The sequence below is a fragment of the Mustela nigripes genome, chromosome 2 (assembly GCF_022355385.1).
Source record: "Mustela nigripes isolate SB6536 chromosome 2, MUSNIG.SB6536, whole genome shotgun sequence".
Lineage (NCBI taxonomy): Eukaryota > Metazoa > Chordata > Mammalia > Carnivora > Mustelidae > Mustela > Mustela nigripes.
Genome location: NC_081558.1, coordinates 58,091,116 through 58,114,675, shown reverse-complemented (window position 1 = coordinate 58,114,675; position 23,560 = coordinate 58,091,116). Strand labels below are relative to the sequence as shown.

Here is a 23,560-nt window from a genome sequence, read left to right as displayed (position 1 = left end):
ACCCCAGAGAGACCCCATTTTGGACGTCTGACTGTCAGAATACAAGAAATAAAATTTTGTTAAAAGAACAATTTTGTATTACCACAATTTTGTTTTATTTTAAACCGGCTGACCTAATACTACTCCCTTATCCACACAGCAGATATTGTTACACTTCCCTCCAGGGAACATTCTTCTTCCCTGCCCCACCCCAAACCTGGGCATAACTAATCAATCTTTTCTCAGGCTGCCAGGGGACCTCCCACTTGAGACCAAAGGTCATGGGGCTGCTGGTTTTTCCAGGTACACTTGCCAGACGTAGCAAATAAAAGTACAGATCCCAAAAGAAGCAACAAGCACCCAAATTCCGTTAAATGAGAATTGATCATGCAGTATTTAGGATATATACTTTAAAAACTGTTGGTTATCTGAAATTCATATTTAATTGGACATTTCATCTGGCAACCCTATTTCCTGGCCACATTCAGTGAGCCCACACATAGTGGGTTTGGGTCGTTTTGCATTTTTTTAAATGATTAAGCGTATAGATGTGTTATTTTTTGAAAATCTGATTTCCAGGTTCATTTTAAACCATATCGTCGCCGGCTTCCGGCGGACGTTCAGCGGTCCTGGCACGCGGGCCTGCGCGGGAAGAGTGGCGCAGGCGCAGAGCGGCGTGCGGCCTGCCACTTGTGCATTGCCGTCGCGGACCTCAAGGATGACCCGCGCAGGCGCAGAGCGGCCGGAGCCCGGGGTTCCCGGGGCGCCGAGGGCGAGCACCTGTTGCTTCTGAGGAGCTGCCAGCGCTCACCCTCCCCCTCCGCAGGGCGCGGGCCGTCGGTGCCCTGCGCTCCCAGCGCGGTCTATTTATATCGCCGGGGCCTCACAGGCCCATATTGGCCAGTGCCCGCCGGTTCAGCCCGCTAGCTGCCCCGCCCCGGCCAGCCCGGCTCCGTCTGTGCGGCCACAGGGCCGGGTCACGGCGCCGGGTCACGGCGCCATCGCGGCAGCCTCTGCGGAGCGAGTGGGGCAGTGCCTCAAGCCGGGGGTCAGCAGCTTGTAAGTAATGGTGACAGAGGGAACGCGGCCCCTGCTGAGGGCCTTGTCTTAGCTCTAGGGCCAGGCCAACGGAGAAAGGTCGAGGGCCAGAGTTGAGGGGCAGCCTCCCCGGCCCTTGGCACTGGCGAGGCCACTGCGCTTCCCTCCTGTCATCATGGGGCTGGCTCCTGCCTTCACAGATCAGCAGTCACTTCCTTCTCGAGACTGGTTTTGCTCAGCCGGCAGTCGCTTCCCTTCCCTTTTTTTTTTTTTTAAGGTTTTATTTATTTATTTGAAAGAGACACAGAGAGGGAGCACAAGCAGGGGGAGTGGGAGGAGGAGAAGCAGGCTCCCCACCCAGCAGGGAGCCCCATGCAGGGCTCAATCCCAGGACCCCAGGATCATGACCTAGGTCTAAGGCAGACGTCCAACGACTGAGCCTCCCAGGCGCCTCTCTTCCCTCTTTAATGTGGCTGCAGTCACTGCCCTAGCATTAATTACTTTAACGTTTGCCTCCCTCGCTCGACTGTAAGCTCCATAAAGGTAGGAAGCGCCTTCTGTCTTTCCCTTCCTGGCTGTCTGCCCAGGGCCTTGGCACTTTAAAAAGCCTCAATAAGCATCGAAAGTATTCCCAGGCAACTCTCTCAACTTTAAAGCCAGGAATATAATTGCCCTGCTTCCCCTCCCCCCCCACGTGATTCTTAAGAGGAACTAATGAGCTACTGCATAATGCACAGTAAAGCATTTTGAAAAGTATAAAGCGCCTGAGAATGCAAAACAGTGTGAATTCCTTAAAGGAAAGCAAAAAGGAAACTTGTCTTATTTAGCTTTATCACTTATAGGCCTGGTGGTTATTAAACACCTAGTGTGTGGGATGGATTATTGCTATTAAGTGAATAGGTGTTCATAGAAGTGGGAGACTCAAAGTGCATTTAGGGTAGTGTGGGTATTCTGAGCCATTTCTTACCAGTGTCTATGCAAAGTTGTGATTCCGAAGCAAAGTAAGGTGTGAGGATGGAATGGTGAAAACCAGAGGTCATAAATAAGTGGCTGTAAGTGAACTAAAAGGGGTGGGGGGGGGAGCAGCAATGTGAGAAGAATTATAAATGAGGACTAACATTCACGATAATGGGGGCTGGGGAAAGGAGAGTAGATGTGCCATCTGAGAGGTGGCAACTGTCTACTCAGGTCCCGCACACCGTTGTCACCATGGGAATTAAGTCTCCACTGTTGCCATACCTTCCTTTTTTTTCAGTAGATGTTACAATGTGGCAGTTTTGTGTGTAGACAGCAACTTTGCCATCCTCCCCACCAAAAAGTCTGTGATCAGCCAATTTGTGATCTCTGGCTTCAGTTCTAAAAACATTAGGAGCTTAAAGAATCAAACAAAACTTTTGAGGGTAGAAAAGAATCTTCAAGATAATCGTTTATTAACTGGTCTAAAACACGAAGGAAGAAAAGGTTATCATCAACCTGTAATTTAGGATGAAGGAAAACCTTTAATTGCACAGACCTTATTGAGCAACCGTAAGGTAGCAGGCATCTTCACAGACAGATGTTAAGAGTATGGAAATGACTAAAACATGAGCCCCCTGCTCTCAGTGTGCTCATCATTGGAAGGTGGGGCAGGGAGATGCAACAGTCACTATGTTCAAGGTGCAAGCAAGGAAGGACAGAGGAAGCTTCAGTGGGGGAGTGAAGTCTGAGCTGAATTTGGAAGAGCCACTTGTATTTCTTCAGGTTGAAGGGGGAGAAGTGTATTCCAGACAGACCAACATGTGTAAAGGTAATGTATGCATTAGAATTGTTAGTGGTTTGGTGCTATTAAAAGACTGAAAAGTGTAAGGAAGAAAAGCCAGGAGATGAGGCAGGAAAGGTGGGGAGATGCTGGATTGTGAAGGGCCTTGTGATGTTTGAGGGGCGGTGTTGGTGAAAATAGGCTTCGGATATATTTTTTTAAATCTTTGTTATTGAAGTATGTTTGACATAGCATGTTATGTCAGTTTCAGGTGTACAAAGTTGTGACTGGACAATTTCAGACATGCAGTGCTCACCATGGTAAGTGCAGTTCTCCAACAGTATCCCTTCCTTCCATACTTCCTCAAGGCAGCCCTATCCTAAATTTGATATTTTTTATAATTAGCCTTCATTTCTTTATATTCCACCACAGTCCTATGTATTCTTAAAATATATATAATTTTTTTAACTTTTTATTTTTTGGTTTTTGAAAGATTTCTTTATGAGGGGGGAGCTAGAATGGGAGGAAGAACAGAGGGAGAGAGAGAGAGAATCTCAAGCAGACTCCCCACTGAAGGGGATCCCCACTCAGGGCTCTTATGACTGAGATCATGACCTGAGACCATGACCTGAGCCGAAATCAAGAGCCAGATGCTTAACTGACTGAGCCACCCAGGCACTCCTCATTTTTTATTTTGGTGTAATTCCAAATTCACTGAACAATTCTAAGAATGGTATTTTTAAAAACTCCCATATACCTTTCCCTGGATTTACCAATTGTTTATATTTATTTTTTCAGAATATATTGTCTATATTTACCCTATTTAGAACATAACTATTTTGCATATTTTAAACATGAGATCCGTGGTATGTAGCATCTATTCTTCTAAGTCTATGATGTTCTTGAAATTTCCGTTGATACATGTAGCTCTACTTCATTCTTTGTTTATGCTGTGCAATATTCTCTTGAGTGATATCCTCCAGTTTTTCTCCTCTCGTGTTAATCAGTATTTAGGTTATTTCCAAATTTTTGCTATTTCAAACAGTGCTACTGTGAATTTAAACTAGTTTGGACTTCCACAAAACATGGAAGCAAGCTCATGCATCATCCCTTATGTAGAAAAAGTAGCAACTTTAAAGATAATGTAAAGATTATAATATTAAGCATTATAAAAGCAAATCCTTGGCAGCTTAAATTAACATTTTTATGCCACATTAAAATTTGTAGCAGTCCGTCTCTGAAAACTAAATATACTGGACATGGGTATAACTGCATTTTGGATTTGCAAAGTAATTAGGCTTTATTCTTGTGATTTGTATTTATCTTTGCTACTCATTTTTTCTCTATTATTATGGGTACTATTAATATGAATGCACCAGTTCAGTCTTCTATAAATTGGAGCAGAGAATAACTTCCCATTGATATCATTGAGAACATTTATACAGTTTTGTTTTGCTGATGAGAGTAGAATGCCCTCCCTGCCCTCATTACAAGAAAAAGTTGCTGTCAGCTCTCTCTTATTTATGAGCTGTGTCTGTACCCACAAGCAATTTGTATATGGACCCAAACATTGTTATTATTAGAAAAGTATTTATACAGGTGTATCCCACTTCAGCTGTACCAAGCAGATTTTACCAGGCAAATGGTGTATTGTGCATACATGGCCTTATTTCGTTCTCCCAACTCTTAAATAGTTTTCAAAGCTAATCTCAAGTGAGGAAACTGAACAAGGCTAAGAAACTTGCTCATGTTAATTGATAGCAGAGCAAGGATTCAAAGCCAGGCCTCAGTAACCAGCCAAAGTCTGTGTTTCTAGTGTCTGATCTGTACTCTGTTACACTACTGTAAAATAACAATAATTTCCATTTATGGAACACTTGGATGCCAAGAACTGACCTAACTGCTTTTATATACATTCTTCCCATTTTACAGATGAACAAACTGAGGTTTAGAAAGGTTAAATCATTTTAGGATTATAGCAAGTAAGTGGCTAAACTGAGATTCAAACCCAGGACTCTCTCCCTTCAAAGTCCCCATCTGCAATGCTAGTACCTTCTCTGTACCTTATAGATACAGGACCCAATATTGAGAATGTCTTGGAAGTGTGGCGGTGCATTCAACTGCATGGGTATTTTTCAGGGTTTCCATCAGTAAATTCATTTGGTCCATAAATCCATAGAAATTTTGAGTGGCTTTCAGGAGGTGTATAAAAGGCAAGTAGAAGGAGGGGATACTTAGTAAATATATGTGCCCATCTAAAAATGTATAAATGTTCCTTCAGAAAGTTGGGAACAATTATTTCTGTTTTAAAAGTGTTTGTTTTTGTTGAAGCCAATGTTTGGGGCAGACAGGCTGTATCTAAATAAAGTATTTATTCAAGAAATTGATTTCTATTTGGGAACCTTGGGAACCAGATGATCTTTTTGAATCAAAACTCTTTAACTGGACTTAAGCAGAGAAGTGGAGGTTAGGCACCCAGATGAGATATTATCCTACTCAGGCTCTAGAGAGTGGATTTATTTATAACAGTAGAGGAAGAGTCGTTTTCTGTATAGCCCAAAAGCTAAGAATGGATTTTATCATTACAAATCGCTTTTAAAAATCAAAAGAATACTGTTTCGTGACACGTGAAAATATATGAAATTCAAGTTTCAATAGCCCTAAAACATTTCATTGGCACACAGCCATGCCCATTTGTTTATGTATTGTTTATGCCTGCTTTTTCATTACAAAAGCAGAGTTGAGTTGTTAGGACAGAGACCCTAGAGCCGACAGAGCCTGAAATATTTACTCTCTGGCCCTAATTTGCCCACACTTGCACGAAAGTGAGTGGTTAAGGGTGTAGACTTTGGAGTCAGATAGAACTGGGTTCAAAACTCAGTTCCTGCACCTGTAAGATGTTGTGGCTATTTAATGAGAAGAGGTAAACTTAGAAGAGTGACTTAAGGTATATTGTCTTCTATCAAGAAGGAATGAAGGAGCGCCTGGGTGGCTCAGCTGGCTAAGCATCTGACTCGGTTTTGGCTCAGGTCATGATCTCAGGGTTGTGAGATCAAGCCCGGCATTAGCTCTGCGCTCAGTGAAGCGTCTTCCTGAGATTCTTTCCCCCTTCTCTTCCCTCCTTTTCTGCTCTTCCCTGTCACACATGCACACTCTTTCTAATAAATAAATAAATCTTTTTAAAGAATAAAGATAATTAGAAGTTCCTCTATTTTACTTGACAGTATACTAATAGAAGACATAAGAATATACCAGAAGTGGGGGTGCCTGGGTTGCTCAGTGGTTAAGCCTCTGCCTTCAGCTCAGGTCATGATCTCAGGGTCCTGGGATCAAGCCCCGAATTGGGCTCTCTGCTCAGTGGGGAGCCTGCTTCCCCCTCTCTCTCTCTGCCTGCTGCTCTGCTTACTTGTGATATCTCTTTCTGTGTCAGATAAATAAATACAGTCTTAAAATATATATATATACCAAAAGTGGAATTTTACAAAATATATCATTGCAATTACCATAAGCAACCTTTTCTCAACCTGTTCCCATATGCCAGTCATACCAGTAAGGACTTTTGAGTGTCAGTTACAGCAATCCTAATTCAAGCCAGCTTCAACAATAAAAGAATGGTTTGTCACTAAAAACTGAAAAAATATAGATCTAAAGCATGTTCCAGACCCATTGCTCTGGATTCTCTGCCTTCTTCTCTGTATTTGCTTTGTCCTTGTGCTGGCTTATAGGGACATGGCTGCAGCAGACCTCTCATCTGGGTAACACCTGGACATGCCCCCTGTTGAACCAGAGACCTGAGCTTCACTCTGATTAAGCCCATCTCTGGTCTCACACTCATCCCTGAACCAGTCACCATGGACCTACCCCATCCATTCCATCAGAATACAGATTGGATCCTGGGGGAAATCCAATATTGTCCACCGTAAAGTTGTTTATAAGGCACTACTGTATTTATAGAGAAGAGAAACACATACTGTACTAGTTATTCAACTTTTAACTTCTCTTTGAAACTAATGCTGCCTGTGCTTTTATTAAGGTAGTCCCATGCCACAAAGTTCAACAAGGTGGTTTGGTTCTTGTCTTAAAGATACAAAATCCTGAGGCACCTGGGTGGCTCAGTCAGTTAAGCATCTGCCTTTGGTTCAGGTCATGGTCCAGGGGTCCTCGGATCCAGCCCTGTGTCAGGCTCCTTGCTCAGCAGAGAATCTGCTTCTCCCTCTTCTTCTGCTCCAAAACCCTCTGGTGATCTCTCTCACACTCTCTCTCAAATAAATAAATAAATCTTTAAAAAAAAAAATACAAAATCCTAGGTTTGCGGTCATAACATTTGAGCCCCTAGAATTTCATTTCTTCCTAGCAACATCAAGGTCAACACTTTGGAAACTAAGGAGTCTGGACTGCCTGCATTGTACCAGATCTAGTGATCCTACCTGGAAACTGCTCTTGGCTTTCTAGCACTGGTATTGGTATCCTCTGAGTGAGTCTTAGGTATCAGTACAAATGGAATAGGAGAAACTTGTTAATATTTATCTCCTTATAAGGAAACTTTTCTGGTTTTCAGCTCAAAGTAACAGCTGCCATCTATAAAGTTGATTGATGTGTTTATGTACAAAGAGGCCCACATAATATGATTTGGGCTACTCATAATGTGTTGTAGGAGAGCTCAGAAATATAATGACCTCTTAATTACCCGTAATTGGATTCTCTTGGTAAAAATCTAAACAAATGAAAGTAAAAAACAAGGGTTCACTTCTAACCTACAAGGCCTCACAAAGATAGTCTTAAGCTTTTACTGAAGTCAAGCTGAGGCATTAATGCTGGAAAATCTAGCAAGGAGAATTTTATTCCTTTTTCAGTTACACAGATTCTTAGATCAGCTAGTTGTTATCATTTCACACACTCCTGCAGTGATTTTTAGGTCTTATAGTTGCCATTGTATTCTTAAACATTTCTCTCATGCTTAATACTTTGATTCAATGAACTTTAATTCAACACTGAAAAAAGTGTCATTTCTCATTGAGATACAGTGAGAATTGAGATGGAGAAATCTCACTGAGATTTCTAAATTTGATAGGATTATAGAAATGTAGAACTTTGACAGGTGACAAATTATGCTTTCGAATGATTAAAATCATCACTTCTCTTCCTCTCTTAATTCCTAAGAGTGGCTTTTCTACCATGGTTCATTCTTAACCGCATACAACTTCTAGCCAAGTAAGAACTAGAAAGGGTGTCAGGATCTGAAGACCTGCTCCTCAATATAAAGGTTGCTGACTCTAGGAATTCCTTCTTTAAATCCAAACAGCTGATTAGCTTCCTTGAAACACTGTTTCTATTCCCCTGGGCAAGGGGAAGACAGACAATTAGCTTAAAGAGACTTCTGATTAGAAGAGGGCTTTTTAAGGGGAGAAGTGAGTCCATCTCTGCCACTGTGAAGTAAGGAACCAGGAGAAGCTGAGCAAGAAGTGGGGATAGAGAAACAGGCTGGCTTTTGTGCACTTTCTAAGTTTAGGATGATTTAGCTCTAAGTTTCAAGTCTTGTGAATTCTCGGATCAGCAGACATTTGGTTATGTTTTCCAAAGCACTGTTTTGAATTATTTGCCCCATAGGAAAAGTTTGAACATAATTTTAAGGGACTTTTTTTCTCAGCCATCCTGCGTGGTTCTGGGGCCGTTATAACATTTGAGGGTGTTTTGGGTTTGTTTGTTTTTTTTAAGATTTTATTTATCAGAAAGAGAGAGGGAGAGAGATCGAGCTCAGGCAGACAGAATAGCAGGGAGAGGCAGAGGGAGAAGCAGGCTCCCTGCCAAGCAAGGAGCCCGATGTGGGACTCAATCCCAGGACGGTGGGATCATGACCTGAGCCGAAGGCAGCTGCTTAACCAACTGAGCCACCCAGGTGTCCCTGTTTGGGGTTTTTTGTTTGTTTGTTTCAGCAGGTATACATGACATTTGCAGTGATGCATCTCTCCTCAGAGAGCAGGTTAACCTAATTTCCCTACCCCCTTGGCCTGCAGGCAGCTAGCAACTGCAGTTGCTATACAGGCTTCTCTTACTTCTCTCTTCATTCACCTTGGGAGGGAGGACTTTCCAGCCCTCCTAGAAAGATCTCTGCTGTTGATTAGGTGAAATGTTATTAGTAGTTGATCATTTACTGTTTATACAATTACTGACATTATTCCTAGACACAAAAGTTGTCTTAAACTACTGCATTTGGGGTGAATAACATTTATTTATAAATACTTCTTAGCACTAATACTGCATATTTAAATCACCAAGAATTGTGTTCTTATAGGAAACCCGATTCTTTTCTTTCCCTCAGGAGTGTTCCAGCACATCTCTTGCTCTGTGAGTAATCAGACATGCAAATAGCCCCACAAGAATCCAGCTACATTTGAAAAAGACGTACTTAGAAGCACTGAAAAGTGTATCATGGAGTGCAAAGCTGAGGGAAAAGAAAAATACCAACATAGTTTGAATTTATTGAATCAAGTTAAGAACATGAAAGAATTAGCAGAAATGATTGATGTTGTACTCATAGCAGAAGGGGAGAAATTTCCTTGCCACAGGCTGGTCCTGGCTGCATTTAGTCCTTATTTCAAAGCTATGTTCACCTGTGGACTACTTGAATGTACTCAAAGGGAAGTCATACTTTATGATATCACAGCAGAAAGTGTGTCCGTGATACTGAATTACATGTACAATGCGGCTTTAGAGATCAATAACAACAATGTGCAGACCGTAGCTATGGCTGCCTATTTTATGCAGATGGAAGAAATCTTCAACGTGTGTCAAAAATATATGATGGACCATATGGATGCCTCGAACTGTGTGGGTATCTATTATTTTGCAAAGCAGATTGGAGCTGAAGATTTATCTGATCAGTCGAAGAAATATTTGTATCAGCACTTTGCTGAGGTGAGCTTACATGAAGAAATACTAGAAATCGAAGCACACCAATTTCTGACGCTTATTAAATCGGATGACCTTAACATATCCAGGGAGGAGAGCATTCTGGACTTAGTCCTAAAATGGGTAAATCATAACCAAGAATTGCGCACGGAGCATCTGGTTGAACTTTTGAAGCAAGTCCGGTTGGAACTTATAAATCCTTCTTTTTTAAGACAAGCCCTAAAAAGGAACACAATGCTTCTGTGTGACGCGGAGTGCATTGACATAATTCAGAACGCATTCAAAGCCATCAAGACACCCCAGCAGCACTCTCTGAATCTTCGTTACGGCATGGAGACTACCAGTCTTTTGCTTTGCATTGGCAACAATTCTTCAGGCATCAGGTCAAGACACAGGAACTATGGGGACGCCAGTTTTTGTTACGATCCCGCTTCACGAAAGACCTATTTTGTCTCATCTCCCAAGTATGGAGAGGGCTTGGGAACCGTGTGTGCCGGTGTGGTCATGGAAAACAACACCATAATTGTGTCTGGAGAAGCAAGTGCCTCTAAACTCTCTAGACAAAAGAATAAGAATGTTGAAATCTATAGGTTTGTATGTCTCCAATATTTGCAAATTGCTCTGACATTAGCAAGGGTAGAAGAAAGTCCTCCTGAAAGAGGATCATCTCTTCAATGACATGTAGTCAAAATTACCCTGTAATTGACATATTTTACATGTATAGAAAATTCATAATGAAATCACCCACATTTTAAAATTATTCTTTCTCCTTTTATTTGTGATGCACATACAGCTGGATTTCCATAAGTTAAATGTATATATGTTGTGATTCCACTGTACAGTTTCATGCTCAGCTTTCATTATTGGTCCATATGAAAGGGTACAATTGCTTAGTTACAAGTTTGGAGAATGTAAGGTGACTTTTAACAAGAAGAAAAGTTGGTTCATATGCATTTCTTTGAAAAGATTTTTCAGTACATAATTCAGAGTAGTAAATAATTACTAATTTTCTTCACCCCAAAATTGCTAATTATCTGTCAGTTTTCACTCTGTATCCCTAATTTGTAAATCTTTCCTGAACCTCCAAGAGCATAAAATGTTCATGGCCTAAGAGTTCTAGGCTTCAAGGCCCAGAATCGCAGGAGAAGTGAGTGTCTGCTAAGAGGTAGCATGTCCTCTAGGTCTCCTGTGTGAGGACTATACATTCGTTTACTGTTTCTTCAAGTATTCAGTGAGCATTTGGGGCTTCTGTCTAACTGGGTAAATAAGAAATAGGTACATAGAATAAGCACTAGGTAGTAAAGCTGTCCTTCAGCGTCCTCCCCTTCTCAGTTCCTTCTTAGGAGGATTTGTTCAGACTTTTCAGTGAGCAAGGAATTCTTCTTGCTGACAAAGTTGGGACAAAGAAAGAATTAAGAGGTCTACTGTTTTCCTGTCATCTTTTAACATTCCATTATCTGCTTTAAGTGATAGGCCTGTCCCCTTTTCACCTTCGTCTCCCCTGGTAGTGATGGGGGAGGGACGGCAGAGCCCTGGGTGAGTGACCAGGCCCTGTTCCCTTAAGGGCCAAGCATGTCCTGGGCAGTAAGCACAGCCTTCTTCAGAATAACCAGATCCCAATAATCAGAATAATCAGATGTCAGATCCCAAGGGCCCTTCTTTTCATCATAGAGTCACTTATACAAGTATCTCAGGTTCTTTGCAAAGCTTCTTCTTCCTCATCAAGATGGTCCACAGTTCTGCTATTGTTTTAATTTTTTATTTAAATTCAATTAATATATAGTACATTTCAGAGATAGAGTTTAGTGATTCATCAGAAGCATATAATACCCAGTGCTCACTATATCATGTGCCCTCCTTAATTCCCATCACCCAGTTACCCTATCCCCTCTCCCACCTCCCTCCAGCAACCCTCAGTTTGTTTCCTAGACTTAAGAGTCTCTTATGGTTTGTCTCCCTCTCTGATTATGTCCTATTTTATTTTTCCCTTCCTTCCCCTATGATCCTCCATTTTGTTTTTTTAAATACTATGAGTGAAATCGTATGATAATTGTCTTTTCTGATTGACTTATTTCACTTAACATAATACCCTCTAGTTCCATCCACATTGTTGCAAATGGTAAGATTTCATTTTTTGGTGGCTCAGTAATATATAAATATAAATTTTATATATGTAAAATTTTAACATATATATAATTTACATATATATCACATCTTTATCCATTCATCTGTCATACACACACTCGTGCGCGCGCATATATATATATATACATATATATATATGTATATATATATATATCACATCTTCTTTATCCATTCATCTGTTGACGGACCTCCAAGCTCTTTCCATACTTGTAGAGGTTGCTGCTATAAACATCAGGGTACAGATGCCCTTTCAAATCACTATGTTTGTATCCTTTGGATACCTAGTAATGCAATTGCTGGGTCATAGAGTAGCTGTATTTTTAACTTTTTGAGGAACGTCCGTACTGTTTTCCAGAGTGGCTGTACCAGCTTCCATTCCCACCAACAGTGTAAAAGGGTTTCCCTCTCTCTGCATCCTCACTAATATTTGCTGTTTCCTGATTTGTAAATTTTAGCCATTCTGACCAGTGTGAGGAAGAATTTCATTGTGGTTTTCATTTGTATTTCCCTGATGCTGAGTGATGTGGAGCATTTTTTCATGTGTCTGTTGACCATTTGTGTATCTTCTTTGGAGAAATGTCTGTTCCTGTCTTCTGCCCATTTCTTGACTGCCATTATTTTTAATAAATATCCATCCCTGTCCAAGTGTCTTTTTCTTAAGATCCTCAGGCATCTTTCCTCTTAACTTTTTTCTTGAAGATTTTATTTATTTATTTGACAGACAGAGATCACAAGTAGGCAGTGAGACAGGCAGAGAGAGGGGGAAGCCAGCTCCCTGCCGAGCAGAGACCCCAATATGGGGCTCAATCCCAGGACCCTGAGATCATGACCTGAGCCAAAGGCAGCGGATTAACCCACTGAGCCACCTTAACTTTTTTTGAAAGCCTACTTCCCTTTCTGATGACACATGTCTAACTATATACTCTGTGTTTTCCTTCTTACCTGTATTCAACTCAGCCATGTTCCCATCACCAACCAGCTCATCCTCAGGGCTCAGTGTTAGGGCCAAAGTATCAGTTACCCTGCTCACCTCCTCCAATAATGAAATGGTCAGCATGGCAAATAATGAAATTTTCAGATGCATTGCTTTGGGCTTCAATGAGCCAGACTTCCAGCAGATATCTGGATAATTAAATCTTAGAGCACTCCTGAAGGTCATATTAGTGCCAGTTTTGTGATATGTGTGAGAAATGGTCATCTTGCGATACATTCCTACTCTATTATTTCTGTTCTTATCCCTTTTATCTTTGCCTAAATGTTCTTCAACTTGCCTCCATATAGTTCATAGATTACTATGCAGATCTATTTCTTCTTGACTTAGGAAAGATACCTGTACACTCTAGTAGGCCATTTCTTTTCAGAAAAGATATACCTTTCTGTGTTCTGTAACTCTCTCTCTTACTTAGGTGTACACACCATTGAGGATGTAAGTGTTGTCTTAACACTATCAACCTCTGTGAATGTCGAGCCACTTTTGTCACTATTTCCTTTTCATGTCATATCCATTTTTCTTAATAAGATGTTTTATAGTTTTATCTGGGTGTTTTCTCTCCTCACTTTCAGTTCAAGGTGTTAAAAATCAGATTAGCAAGCTTGCCCAACAAACACATACTTCCCAACCTTCATGGGATACTTGACCTTTTTTCTTAACCCATGTATCAGAAAGCCAAAATCCCATTTTTTAGTTCTGTTGATATACTTTCCACTGGCTTTACTTCAGTATCCCCCATGCTTGCCACCTAATCCTCCTTCCTCTTCTAAAATCCAGTACAATTAAAAGTCATGGTAAAAATATCAGCTGTGATTCTAGGGACTGGTTTCCTACCTACATTACACAGAAAGTGATGACTGGGTTTGTTGAGTTTCTGCATTTAGACTATGACAAGCCAGACATGCCCTCCAGGAAGGGAATATCTTCCATCTTCCCTGTTAAGCCTAAAGTAAGGAGTTCTCTCTAGGGAAGAATGTAAGAGTTGACTCAGAACAACTGGGTAAAACTCCAATAATCCAATTTACTGTCAAGTGTTTGATACGAAATAAGTAGCATACTTTAAGCTGTACGTTACTCTGTACTTTAAAACTGTACTCTGTGTAGAACATTCATCATTTCTTCATTTATTTCCAAACAGAACAGCTTTTTTTTTTCTTATTTTCCATATTTTCCTGGTTTTGTTTTAGTTTCGAATTCCAGAATATATTCTGGATTTTCTGGGACAGATCTAATTTCACATCCCACTGTCCTCATAAATACTTTTATTCTTCTTAGACTATGCATCCCAAATCAGGATTGGAGAAAACAGACTTACTGTTATCAAGAGGCAAGACAAAGGATACCCACAAAATCATACATTTAATGACTACATAATGCCACACACACACCATCAGTTAATGTGTTGGACTCTAGGAGGTATTGAAAGACCGTATATCCTGATGTCCCTACCTCCCAAAACCCTTTCCAGACTGAGATATTTTTTCATGGAAGCAATTACTGATAATTTCAGTAATGTTATACCCAGACTATGAAAAGAGATGTTAAATATAGCAGACACTTACATGTGCTCTTGACTCTGTTCTAAGTCAGAACTACAAGAACAAACCTTAAAATTCTACATCCCTTACCTTGTCCCATCAGAAATCTCTGAATTGAGATATTTTGAGATTCTCTACTGGAAAGTTGATTGCTTAAATATAGTATTAAAGTGAGACTTCTAGCCCACAGAATAAGTCATTTTTTTTATTCTTCATTTTTGCTTATTCCTTTTTTTTAGTAAAATTACAAATGACTTGCTGCAAGCATTCCTGTTTGTTCTAGATTTTCTTTCCCAGAATTAGGTAAAGAAAGCTAGTCTAAGATAATCTATACTTTGTCAATATATTTTCTAAAATTCTGCAGGGAGATCTGGTTAATTATTTCCATGCATATTACAGTTTGTTCTTCAACCCTTGCCAAAAAAAAAAAAAAGCACAAACCTACATTACAATCTTGTATTAATGTTTCTTCCTCTCCCGTTATGAACCAAATCGTTTTGTTTCTAGCTGGAAAAGAAATTTAAGTGTGTTTCTTGGGTGAGTTTTCCAGTTAACACTAATCCTGGGTTCTCTCTCTCAATTTTCAGATATCACGACAGAGGAAACCAGTTTTGGGAAAAGTTATGCACCGCGGAATTTCGAGAGCTCTATGCTCTGGGCAGTGTCCATAATGACCTCTATGTTATAGGAGGACAGATGAAAGTCAAAAACCAGTATCTCATTACAAACTGTGTGGATAAGTACTCTGTAGAACGGGACAGTTGGAGAAGGGTGTGTCCCCTTCCACTGCAGTTGGCATGCCATGCCGTAGTAACCGTGAATAATAAACTTTACGTGATCGGAGGCTGGACCCCTCAGGTTAAGAAATTTCCTGTATACTTAATTGGCATGGCTGTGCTATGTCTGGCCGCTGGGTTGAAAAATATTGTAGTTTCTGAACACTAAAAGAGCATGTCTTACATCTTGGTAAAATGCCTTTTATTTTATAGAATATTAAACTTAAGATTGTAAAGTGTTAAAGCAGTTTAGGAGAATGAATTTTAAAGTGTGTTATTCATAGAAATGACTGCATTCAGTATTCATGCTATGCTCTTTATAATCCTTCCCATTCTTGCTAATTATGAAAGATGCTTATGCTGAGAAATTATCTGTAGGGAGCATCTAAGTAAGAGATAGAGACACCGGCTCCTCATCCCACTTCTGTCTGCTTAATGGTTGCATGAGCTGGGACAAGGAACTCTCAGGTCTTTTCCAAATTTAAAGTTCTTACTCTACATGGGAAACCAGAATATTCAACCCGTGATGGCTCAACATTTCCACAAAAGTAGATTGTGATTTTAAACATTTTATGCCTTTGCTGGGCACCAGCGGATAGAGAAACCAGGATACCATTTGCATGGAAGCCCAGTGAAGAGATGGCAAGCCAAGACTGCAAAGTCAATAAAGGGCAACCACAGTGGCTCTTCCTCTTCTCTCTGGGTGTGTCCCCCCAGTGCCTTCAGTTTTCATGGTAGTAGCAGCAGTCCAGCTGCCTTCTGCCCTGGCCTGCCAGTCGTTCTCATGAGATGAATCTTACTAACTCATTGTCCATCCCCATGACAAAAAGTAAACTTATTTTTGCCTGTATGCTTTCTTATTTTGGCAATTTGCTTCGTGATAATAACTGATAAAACTGGTGCTTTTGGCATTCATTTCATAAGCTTGAATTTTGCCATTTATAGCATATCATACCTGTTTTTAAACCTTAAACTTCACATTTAATACATTTTGGCAGGTGTCCTGTGTACCAAAAAGTAGTACAGATTAATCACAGCAAGTGGCTGAAACCTGACCAATTATTTGTAATTAAGCATTTTCAGAGCTGTACATTACTTAGTTAATCTTACATGAATAAGCTCCAAAGACAATGTAGAAGCTTTTCTTTGGTTTTTCTTGCCACTAAAATAAAGATCAAATACTTAAAACTTAGAAGGAAAATTAAAACAATAAAGTCAAACATGCTATGTATAATGTCTTAGAACAAATGACATGTGGGTATTTATTGCATAACAAAAGCTTTTGCTGGTCTCTACCTAAAACACTACATTAAGTTGCAAGATAACCTGGGGTTGTGAATGCATCACAATGATCATAATTCCTGGTGTATTTAAAATAATTAAATTAATTACAACTTTCATAAGTATGGCAATTATTTCTGTGTCAAACACCTGCATCCAAAACAAAAGACACTTGAAAAGCATCCTTAGACTGAAGTCATAAAAGTTCTTGAGACATTGAAGACAAAAAAAACAGAAACACTACTTTGCCTGAAGTTTATGATAGAGGAAACCATATTCATGTGTGTAAGAACAAATTGTTCAATTTTTACTATCTCTAGTCATTTAAAAATGTATATAAAAATAAATACATAATAGTAACAGCAAATAATGTATATTAATCCATCAATCTTGAAGATGAAGTTCAGACCATTCCCATATAGGTCATAATTTTGGTATAAAAATACTCTAATTACTAAAACACTAAAATGTTTTCTTAATTTTGTTCCATTTGGATCAGAAAAATATAAAGAAAATGCCTTATGAATTATTAAACTTAGTTTCTCAAAAAAATCATTAAACTCTAGTACTATAAAGTTTGTTGAAACAAAATTGCACTTTAAATATTGTTCAAGAAAGTTGGGTTTCATTTTCAAGGCTCTGCAGTTGCTTCATTTTTGTAAAAAGTGCTTTCTTGTCTCCTTGCTCAGATCCCAGGCTATGAGCCAATCCCCCAGCCCCATTATTACAAGATATAAATTCCTCTGACATTGGCAATAGACTTATCATCCCAAGTCAGGGGATCCGGTGTGTTTGTGAGTATGAGGCTCAGCAGCTAAGTCCCCTTCATCTCCTTGGTCGCCTGCTTGGATTAATTGCACTCACATACTCACAGAGCTTTCCCAGTGGTATGTTATTATATCGGCTGTCATATTTCACACAGATGGATCTCCCTGATGAAGAACCAGATCGACTAAGCAACAGACTGTTGCAGTATGACCCCGGCCAAGATCAATGGAGAGAGCGGGCGCCCATGAAGTTCTCTAAATACCGATTCAGTACAGCAGTAGTCAACAGTGAGATTTATGTTTTGGGTAAGAAGAAGCATATTGCTAAAAGAGTATGACTACTTTTATTTTTCTCTGTACTTTGCCTCAGTAAAAGCGACCTGGTCTCCCTTCCTCTCGCATCCCAGTTCTGGTGTATCTACTAGCCGAAAATGTTCCTTTGTTTCTTGTTTTCCTAGAGCACAGTCAGGTAAGATTAAATGGAATTCCACTGACTTAAGGAAAGCAAAATTATTTGTATGGAATTTTCAAGAACCTTGGAATTCAAGATCATTAGTGAAACATCTTTATATTTAGTATCAAGTAAAATATTTTGAAATGGGAATAAGTCCTTGGCCACCTTTAGTTGATGAAGTGTGGGTGTTTGCAATCAGCTGTGATTTTCTGTGCTCATAAAGTAAGCCATCATAGGTAAGACACACATTATACCAGCTCTCTTCATTTTGCTTCACCCACCAAACTTCTGTAGAGGTGTTATCAAATAATTCTCATCTGAATGTATTTTTCTTATTTCTTAAATATATGTGGTCTTGTACTAACCAGTAGGAGTTAGTGAAAGACTGGTTCATTTCCGCTAAAGTGGGTAAAAGTTCCAGAACATCTCCTATGTTTCCCTTATACTTATTCACTTCTTATTTTTTGCTCTTTTATTAAGTCCATTGCTTTTCTAAGCACATTTTATCACCTTTCCTCCCTCTCCCGTTGTCCCTGTCCTGTGTGGGAAAGGGTGAGACTGGGACAAGGAGGCTGACCAGCTGGTAAACTGATTAGTATTCCAGTATTCTTACTTCATCCCATGCACATTGATGACTAACTGGCAAAAACATAGGGAAGGTGATGGGCACCAAAAAGATGGCAAAGAAAAAACATGAGATATGGGCTGAGAGCAAACCAAGCGTTTGAATAGCATTTAGGGTTTTTGGGTTTTGGGTGTTTGTTTGTTTGTTTGTTTGGGGGAGTTTTTTCGCTAAAGGGAAGCCATTATCTCTTGGCTGCCTGCACAGCATGAAGCAAAATAATTAATGCACTCAAATATTAATCGTTTATAATTTTAAGAACATTATGCAACATAATTTATGACTACCTCAGTTATGAGACTCATAATTATAATTAAGTTTTTCCTCTGGCAGTATATTTGTTACTTTGTTATAACCATATGCTGTGTCCTAGGCCCAGAAGAGACAATATCTAAACCAGAATAGACTGCCTAAATAGATGTATAACTCCGGGGAGACAAGGGCAGATCTCCTAATTATATTAAAGTTGGAGGTAGTCAAAAGTGGGATAAAGGTGATTTATCAACTCAACAAAAATGAGATTTCTGCTTAATGTGGAGCCACAACTAGGCTAGATGTGGGATAAAAATGTAGTGTTTTGTTTGTTTTTTGGGAAGTTACAGGGGGAAATGCACCTTAGAGACAACCTTTGGAGCTCACCCTTGTTGGCATGAACAAGTGTCCACTACATGAATGAAAGAAGGCAGATGTTGCAGGACCAGTAAGATCTGGATAGGTGAAAAAAAAAAAAAAAAAAAAGATCTGGATAGGTGACAGAGAGAGAAGTGTACACCCAGGAAGAGAGATGGGGCAGAGCAGTAGGGGAAAAGATGAGGAGGAGAAAGCTCTACAAAAGCTTGGAGGAACCCACCAGGCACAGGCAGCTGCAGGAAGGAGTTTATAGGTATACCAGGAGCCAGGTTACAAAGGACTATAGTGGAGAATCAAGAGTATAATAGTACTGAAAAACTATGCAGAAGCAACATGATTAAAGAATGTTTGGGGAGTACTGGTGAGGTGAGGGGTAAAGAACAGATCAAAGGTGTGGAGAGACTGGAAATGGAGAGACCAGTCAAGTCTCTTGCTAGTCTTAGAACTGGCAAGTAGTTCTAAGCTACTACTTTTGTAGTAGCTTAGAATCTGGTTTCTGGATATTCAGAACTGAGGACCAGATTCATAATCACTCAAATAAATGTCCCCATCTTGTAAGATTTGATCCAAAAGAGGCCACATTCCCAACATTTGCTACTTAATTCCCAAATATACTTGGAAGCTTTGAAATGGAATGAAGTTCAGTTGTTCAGGTGTTGCTGTGGCAGCCTCAGTTCAGATTTCGTTGTTCATTGTATGTATAATTGGAATTTGGGCAAATACCATATAGAACCCTAAAACTTTATCTGTTTCAATGGTCTGTACAGGTGTGTTACAGTCATTTGTTAGTTAGTTAGCCCTGTCTGCTTTTGGGAATCAATGGATGCCTCACTATGATGGGGGTCACTGCCAATTATTATTATAACCCCTCTCCCTCATATTGTAATAGGTTTAATTTCTTACTATCTCCTAATTACTCTAGAGGCTGCCCCCAAATAACAGCCTCTGAAATTTCCTTCCCCATGGAAGCAGTGTGGTAAAGTGGGGAATGTCCCCGCTTTGGATTGAGATTCTGGCTCCACCATTAGACCTGCATGTCCTGGATCTAGTAAATCATTTTTTGGCTCATATTAAAGTTGGAATGCCTACCTATTAGAGCCATGATTAAATAAAAGTTGTAAAATCCCTACAATTTAAGTGTTCAGATTTGGTTATAATTACTGGTTGGTTTTTTTTTTTTTTTTTTTGAGCCCCTTTGTGTTCTAGACACTTTGCTGAATTTTTTGCATAAAGAAATTCATTTAATGGTCATAAAAAACTGATAAAGTAGTTACTCTTCTGTATAGCAGACTAGATATCTAGACTAATCCTTCCACTGAAAATACTAAAAAACAAATGTTGGGAAAACATTTTTTTTTTAATTTTCTAAAGAGCTTCTAAGACCTGTTATGGCAGTAGGAATTTGGCAGACCAAAAGGGAAGTGAAAAGCAGGAGGCTCCCAGTTACAAAGAAGTGAATGAGTCGACATCCTCTCCCCCAAAAGCTACTGTAAAACCAGACAGATTTTTCAGAAACAACCATTTCAGGTCTCTAGGAACCAGCCCAAAACAACAAACTGAGAAGAGCTTAGCTTCTCAAAAGAGCTGAACTTGAGGTAAATCTTCAGGCAGTCCTTGGCATTCTTTCCTGAGCTGTCCCAGTTCCCTACCTCAGTTGATCCAGCATGGGAATTCTAGCAGAGTGGGCTCGCTGTAAAAACCAGTAACTTTGTTTGCCATAGGGGGCTGACATGTTTGGGAGTAAAGGGTGGGAAACCCACACTCATGGTGACAAATGGGAAAAGCCAGCATCTTACCTAACCTGAGATTTTAGTCCTGCTTGGGACAGCAATGGATGGGAGAATTAGCCAGAAACTGAATAGTGACTTTCCAGGAAAAACCTGGTTATGAGAGTCCTAGACAGTCTTGATAAATTCTTCACACATCCCTGGAGACTGCTCAGACATGGAGCCCATAAGAGTATATAAGCTCTTTACACATCCCTGGGTGACTGGGAGTATGAGCGCATGTACAGAGATCTGAGAAGGCCAGGCAGAAAGTAAAAGTCATGGTAGACTTGCAAACTATCTGAGCTTTGAATGTGCTCCCAACACACAAAACCTACACACAGATCAACAAAGCGAGGTTGGAAGCCTTACTAATGTTGGGAGTATAAACAATTAGTCTTGACTAGACCTGAGCCATGAAGTAATAAGAGTAACCCATATGCTTTTTTTTTTTAAGATTTTATTTATTTATTTGACAGACAGAGATTACAAGTAGGCAGAGAGGCAGTCAGAGAGAGGAGGAAGCAGGCTCCCCACCTAGCAGAGAGCCCAATGCGGGGCCCAGGACCCTGGGATCATGACCCCAGCCGAAGGCAGAGGCTTTAACCCACTGAGCCATCCAGGTGCCCCAACCTATATGCTTTTAAAGAGGGAGAGGGAATTTTTTTTTTAATGGAGTAGAGACCAAAGCAAACCATAGGAGAGGCATATTAAAGCTAAGCAAATTAGTTAAAAACAACAGTAACAATAACAAAAGAGAAAAATAACCTAGCAGGAAAAATAAAATTAAAAGTTGCTACACTATATTATTTTAAATTTCTAGTTACCAACAGAAATTTACATACAAAGGAAAATAAACAAGGAAGTGAAACCCATTCTGGGGCGGAGACAGGGAAACATTCAATAAACCTATCTCTCTAAGGGGCCCCCAATGTTGGATTTAGCAGGCATAGAATTCAGATTAGCTATCCAATATATGTTCATTAAATTAACAAAAACTATTTATAAAGAATTTTAAAGAATTAAAGGAAAATAAAATGACATTGGCTCCCCAATGATATCAACGAAGAAGTAGAAACTATCTAAAAGAAACAAACGAAAAATGTGCTAAGTGGGCTCAAAAATAGATTTGAGCTGACAGAAGAAAGAATCTGTGCATTTTAAATAGATCAGGGAAATTATTAATCTGAAGAGGAGAGGGAGGAAAATTAGGAAAACCTCAGAGACTATATGAAATATCATCAAGTCTACCAACAAAGTATGATTCCCAAAAGAAGACAGAGAGGAACAGATTTTTTTTTTTCAAATAATAATGGTCAAAAGCTTCTTAAACTTGATGGAAAAAACTTTATACATATAAGAGGTTCATCAAACTCCAAGTAAGATAAATTCACAGAGATCCTCACCTAAACACAATGTAGACTAATCATTAAAATACATCATAGACAAAAAATTCTTACAAACAGTAAGAAAAGAGTGACATCATGTAGAGGGGAACAATAATATGCTGAACAGGTGACTATCATCAGAAATAGTGGAGGCAAGATAGTACTGAACTAATATATTCAAAATACTGGAAGGAAAATAACAAAGAATGTTTCTGTGTCCATCTTTTATGTTCAGCAAAATTATTCTTTTAAAATGAAAGTGCAGGGGCCCCTGGGTGGCTCAGAGGGTTGGGCCTCTGCCTTCAGCTCAGGTCATGATCTCAGGATCCTAGGATCGAGCCCCACAGGCTCTCTGCTCGGCGGGGAGCCTGTCCCCCCCCCCCCCGCCCCTGCCTCTCTGCCTACTTGGGATCTCTGTCAAATAAATAAATAAAATCCTTAAAAATAAAATAAAATGAAATGAAATGAAAGTGCAGCAAAGACATACTCTGATAAATAAAGGCTGAGATAATTTGTGGCTACCAGACTTACAAGAAATACTAAAGGATTATTAAAGAAGTACTGAAATCCTTAACATTAAAAAGAAATACACCAGAATAACTCTAATCCACAAAAGAAATGAAAGGCACTGGAAATGACAAATATGTAGGTAAATAAAGAAGACTTCACACATATTCTATTTTTTCATCTCTTAACTTCTTTGAATGATATAAAAGCAGATAAAACAATAATCATGGAGCTATATTGTTGGATTTATTACATATATAGATATAGTACATATAACAATATCAGAATTGGAGAGGAAAAGATAAATTGGAACAGTGTTGCTATATTTTAATAAAATTAAAACCATATTAATCTGAAGTAGATTGTGATAAAGTAACACACACATTAGAATTTCTAGAGCAACTAAAAATAATTTCAAACAGTTTAAAAATCAAAAGATTTACCATGGTACACTTAGAAAATGAAAAACAAAAGAAGGCAGTGAAGAAGGAACAGGAACAAAAACGACATGAGACAGAAAACAAATAGCAATATAACAGTTGTAAATCTAACTGTATAAAAAATTACATTAAATGGGAATGGACCAAGTACCTCTATCAAAAGGCAGAGATTTCAGACTGAATAAGAAAATAAGACCAAATATACGCTGTCTATAAGAGACACACTTTATATTCAAATACATAAGTAAGTTGAAAGTTTTATTATTTTATAGAGAAAGATGTACTATGCACAGAGTAATTTTAAGAGGATTGAAGATAGTATGTCATTATCATCCAAAATCAACTTTAAGAAAATAACGTAATATTACTTCAAAGAGAAATTTTATAATAAAATGATCAATATATCAGGAATATATCACACTGAACAACAGAGTTCTAAAATACATGAGGCAAAATTTAGAACTAGAAAATCACCATTAGGAGATTTGTATCCCACCTTCAATAATTGATTGAACAACTGGACAGAACATCAGCAAAATTATAAAGACTTGAACAACACTATCGACCAACTTAAACTACCTGACGTTTATA

General features: G+C 39.2%; 2 protein-coding genes across 3 annotated transcripts in view; one reads left to right on the top strand and one right to left on the bottom strand.

The window, feature by feature from the left end:
* Positions 1-23,560, bottom strand: part of MGLL (monoglyceride lipase) — a 225,908-nt gene that overhangs the window by 178,688 nt on the left and 23,660 nt on the right. The gene's annotated exons all lie outside the window — the stretch shown is intronic.
* The window catches only part of KBTBD12 (kelch repeat and BTB domain containing 12), a 73,455-nt gene continuing 50,680 nt past the window's right edge, over positions 786-23,560 (top strand). For both annotated transcript variants that reach the window (XM_059390449.1, XM_059390450.1), the window contains exons 1-5: positions 786-1,038; positions 3,021-3,075; positions 9,075-10,254; positions 14,926-15,196; positions 17,318-17,468. In XM_059390449.1, the coding sequence (XP_059246432.1) occupies positions 9,185-10,254; positions 14,926-15,196; positions 17,318-17,468 (1,492 nt within the window). In that variant the 5' untranslated portion in view covers positions 786-1,038; positions 3,021-3,075; positions 9,075-9,184. The remainder of the gene's footprint in view (positions 1,039-3,020; positions 3,076-9,074; positions 10,255-14,925; positions 15,197-17,317; positions 17,469-23,560) is intronic.